This window comes from Plectropomus leopardus, unplaced genomic scaffold (assembly GCF_008729295.1).
Source record: "Plectropomus leopardus isolate mb unplaced genomic scaffold, YSFRI_Pleo_2.0 unplaced_scaffold19317, whole genome shotgun sequence".
Classification (NCBI taxonomy): domain Eukaryota; kingdom Metazoa; phylum Chordata; class Actinopteri; order Perciformes; family Serranidae; genus Plectropomus; species Plectropomus leopardus.
The window spans coordinates 1-3,791 of NW_024620849.1; the positions used below are offsets into that span (position 1 = coordinate 1).

A 3,791-nucleotide genomic window follows, 5' to 3' on the forward strand; every position below is an offset into this window, starting at 1 on the left:
ATGATGATGATGATGATAATAATAATCAAGTTTACTGTAAATCACCTCGTGGGGCTCTGATCCTGAATGATCTCCAATCATTGAAATCAGTCTCACAAAACAAACTTTACCATTGATTTGGAACTTTGATTGATAATTAAATCGATACGTTTCACCAAAATGACTCATCAATACTAAAGATCAAAGGGTTTAAAGCTGCTGACTCAGCAGATGGTGATTCATCAAACTGACATGAACGAGTTGTTAGCCGGAGTTTGTCCACCGAGGACGAGCCTGGTTCAGTCTGTTGGAGGACAGAGGACACGTCCCTCTGTGTGTCCTCAGAGTCAATGCCTCACTGTCTGCTTTGTTCTCCTCGTTTCCTGAAATGTTATTTTTAAAACCTGAAAGAACCTGAAACAGGAAGAGGAAATGTTGGAACAGGAAGAGGAAATGTTGGAACAGGACACAAAAAGTAGCTGTGATATAAAAACCGTCCATCCTGAGGACGGACATGCTGACGTTAATATTTTCTGTCTCTTCCTCAGAGCGTCCCTTCCTGACCATCTACCTGCTGCAGCGAGCTGATGCTAACGTTCTGAGCATGCAAATGGAGCTGCTACAGGCGAACATTAGCAGTGAGTCATTAGCAATTAATAGGGAGCTAATTGCTAATGTTAGCACCAACAGAATGGAGGTGAATGGGGACAGCGGTGCTAACGTTAGCAGTACTAACATTAGCAGTGCTAACATTAGCAGCAGCAGCACAGTGGAGGTGCATGAGGGGCAGGACGTGAGGCTCACCTTTGTGGGCGAGGCATATCCACCAATCAGAAGGCAGCACTGGACGACCACAACCCACGACAACAATGGCACAGTGCATCAGGAGAGCTACACCACACGCCACAACAGGTTAGCATGCCAACAGACTCTGAAAATACCACCTTAAGTTTTGTTAGGTGGTACAGTTTTACTTTTTTAAAGTGGTATTTTTGGTGTTTAAGTTTGTTAAGGGTGGTACAATTGTCATTTTAAGGTGGTATTTTTCATGCTGCAGGTGGGTGGCGAGCTTGCTGCTGCGGCATGTTCGTCAAAAGGATCGAGGTCGGTACTCGTATCACTTTTCTACCTCGTTCTTCAACGGATCGCATAACATCGACCTCCAAATTTACCGTGAGAAACTTCTCCTCCTCCTCTCTCCTCCTGCTCCTCCCTCCCCTTTCTCCCCGTCATCCTGCTCGTCCTCTCTCCTCCTCCTGCTCCTGTTCTCTTCTCTCCTCTTCTCCTCCTCCTTCTCCTCTCTCCTCCTCCTGCTCCTGTTCTCTTCTCCTCCTCCTTCTCCTCTCTCCTCCTCCTGCTCCTGTTCTCTTCTCCTCCTCCTTCTCCTTCTCCTCCTTCTCCTCTCTCCTCTCTCCTCTCTCCTCTCTCCTCCTCCTGCTCCTGTTCTCTTCTCCTCCTCCTTCTCCTCTTCAGTTTTCCTTCTTTTTTTCAGATTTGATTTTACTTCTGTCATTAACTCAGTGTTGTTTGGGAAAAAGTTGAATTTTCTTTTCTCACATTTTATTCATTTTTTATCGTCTTATTTTATGTTTTCATCATATTTTACATAATTTTTAAAAGTTCTTTTACAATATTTGATTTTTTTTTTGTTCTTTTATCACGTTGTATTTATTTTTAACGTTGTCTTATCATATTTTACTTTTCTTCCAGGTGCTCCTAGTGTCATCGTCCGTCTGAAGAACGGCACTTTGACCTGCAGGAGCTGTGGATATCCATTACCCAAAATCCTCTGGTACACCTGCCCCGGGGTCCACGACACGTAGGTACCGTTCACCGTGGCTCATTACAGACGTAGCTCCGGATTCATCAGGAGACGCGGCAGTTTGTCCTGAAGGTGGCGCTAAAACAGGTGGTGAGGTCACCTGCAGGAAATAACAAATATTCGATCTGCACGTTGGACGACTTCCACACAAACCGGTGTCACGTTTGTGTTTGTTTTTGTCTTTGTGTTTTTGTTTGTTTTGGGTTTTTGTTTGTTTCTTTTTGTGTTTCCTTTAGTTTTTGTTTGTGTTTGTGTTTCTTTTTGTGTGTAGTTTTGTGTTTGTGGGCTTTTTTCTGTGTGTGTGTGTATGTGTATGTGTGTGTGTGTGTATGTGTAAGTGTGTATATGTGTGTGTGTGTGTGTGTGTGTGTGTGTGTAAGTGTGTGTGTAAGTGTGTGTGTATTCAGCTTCCTGTTGGTGTTCTCAGCTTCAGCGCCGACTTAACAAACTTCACGAGTAAATTTGACTGATATGTGAACATCTGGATCGAGCTGCTCAGGAGGAGCCTGGTGGACCAGATCTTAAAAATCTGATTTGATCACATAATCCAGTTCTGGTTTTGATCCGGATAAAAACTTCAGTGAGTTGGATCAGGAAACCTCTGGGTGCTCCTGCTCGCGGCAGAGGGCTCATTCAGGATTTCAGAATCAAATCCTCACTTTTCAATTAGTCAAATAAATGTTTAAATTTCTGGATATTTCGGACAGAAGTCAGAAGGATTCGCTGAACTGTAACGAACTCAAACAGTGACACAGTTTCTCTTTTCTAAACACAGTTTTTGGTGGTAAATTCAAACAGTGATGTTCAGTTTGGACACTGAAATGTGACACCAGAAGTCATACACATTATTCATCCAAACTGTAACAAACTGATGCAAAAATACGGCAAAATTCTTCAAGTAATCTGTAGTTAAAAAATACAGTAAAACAGAGTCACTGTTGATGCTTTTTGGAGGAAAAATGTAACTGTAAAGCCCCAGTTTTACTGTGAAAACTGAGAATGTGACAAAGTAACTGACAGCACGACACTGTAAAAGAACCGGAGTTTACCGTCATTTTTTACAGTGTGTTAATGGACATCAGGACACGATGTCTCCACATCGAGATCAGAACGAATGTCTTATTTTAAATCAGAATAAAGACGACAGAGATTAAAAAGAACAAATGAACAAACGTCTCGTCTGTCCCCGTCACTTCCTGCAGGTGTGGACACGTCTCCACCCGTCAGGTCCTGGCTGCTGTGACCTCACAGGAAGAGGAAGAGGAAGCGAGAAGCCACCTGAGCGTCCCCGTGTCCCCTGATGATGATGTCACTGTAGAGTGTGTGGCGTCCAACAGAGCCGGAGAGACTCGAGACGTCTTCACTGTCCGTACGTGTCCGAGTCTTTGACAGCTGACTGTGTGTGGCTGGACTTGTTTATGTTGATTGATTTTTGTGTTTGTTTGTTTGTTTTTCAGGAAAAGCTGAAAGCGTCTTCACGCTGTCTCTGATCGGAACGCTGGCTGCTGGCGTCTTCTTCTGCCTGCTTTCATTGGTCCTCCTCGTCCTGTGGAGACAGGTAGGACTACCTGTCCTTTACAGGAATAATCCAGTATTTATCCTGGATCATCTCACGTTTTATAATAATAAATAAAGTTTCCTCTGTCTCTGACAATATTTAAATAAAGTTAGAGTGTGCGTGTTCTCCCCGTGTGTGCGTCGGTTCTCTCCGGTTCTCCGGCTTCCTCCCACAGTCCAGAGACCTGCAGCTCAGGTGGACTGCTGACTCTGAATCGCCCGCAGGTGTGACTGTGAGCGTGAAAGCTCGTCTGTCTAAACGTGTCTGATAGTCTGACGACCTAACCCACACAAACACAACACACGACAACACAAACACAACGACACACAACAACATAAACACAACGACACACAAGAACACAAACACAACACACAACAACACAAACACAACACACGACAACAAAAACACAACGACACACGACAACACAAACAC

The 3,791-nt window shown here is 44.0% G+C and overlaps 1 protein-coding gene across 1 annotated transcript; it reads left to right on the top strand.

Moving 5' to 3' along the window:
- Positions 1-442: 442 nt before the first annotated feature.
- LOC121965273 (macrophage colony-stimulating factor 1 receptor 2-like) lies at positions 443-3,683 on the top strand. The gene is made up of 5 exons (XM_042515432.1): positions 443-891; positions 1,037-1,152; positions 1,690-1,798; positions 3,004-3,170; positions 3,259-3,683. Exons 1-5 carry the CDS (start codon positions 494-496, stop codon positions 3,432-3,434), a joined length of 966 nt encoding a protein of 321 aa, XP_042371366.1. The 5' UTR covers positions 443-493; the 3' UTR covers positions 3,435-3,683.
- Positions 3,684-3,791: the final 108 nt, after the last annotated feature.

Excerpts from the sequence above, each read along its gene's own strand:
- LOC121965273 (XM_042515432.1), top strand. The coding sequence starts at position 494 with ATGCTGACGTTAATATTTTCTGTCTCTTCCTCAGAGCGTCCCTTCCTG. Across the intron at positions 1,153-1,689 it reads CATCGACCTCCAAATTTACC|GTGCTCCTAGTGTCATCGTC; the intron begins GTGAGAAACTTC and ends CTTTTCTTCCAG. Across the intron at positions 1,799-3,003 it reads TGCCCCGGGGTCCACGACAC|GTGTGGACACGTCTCCACCC; the intron begins GTAGGTACCGTT and ends CACTTCCTGCAG.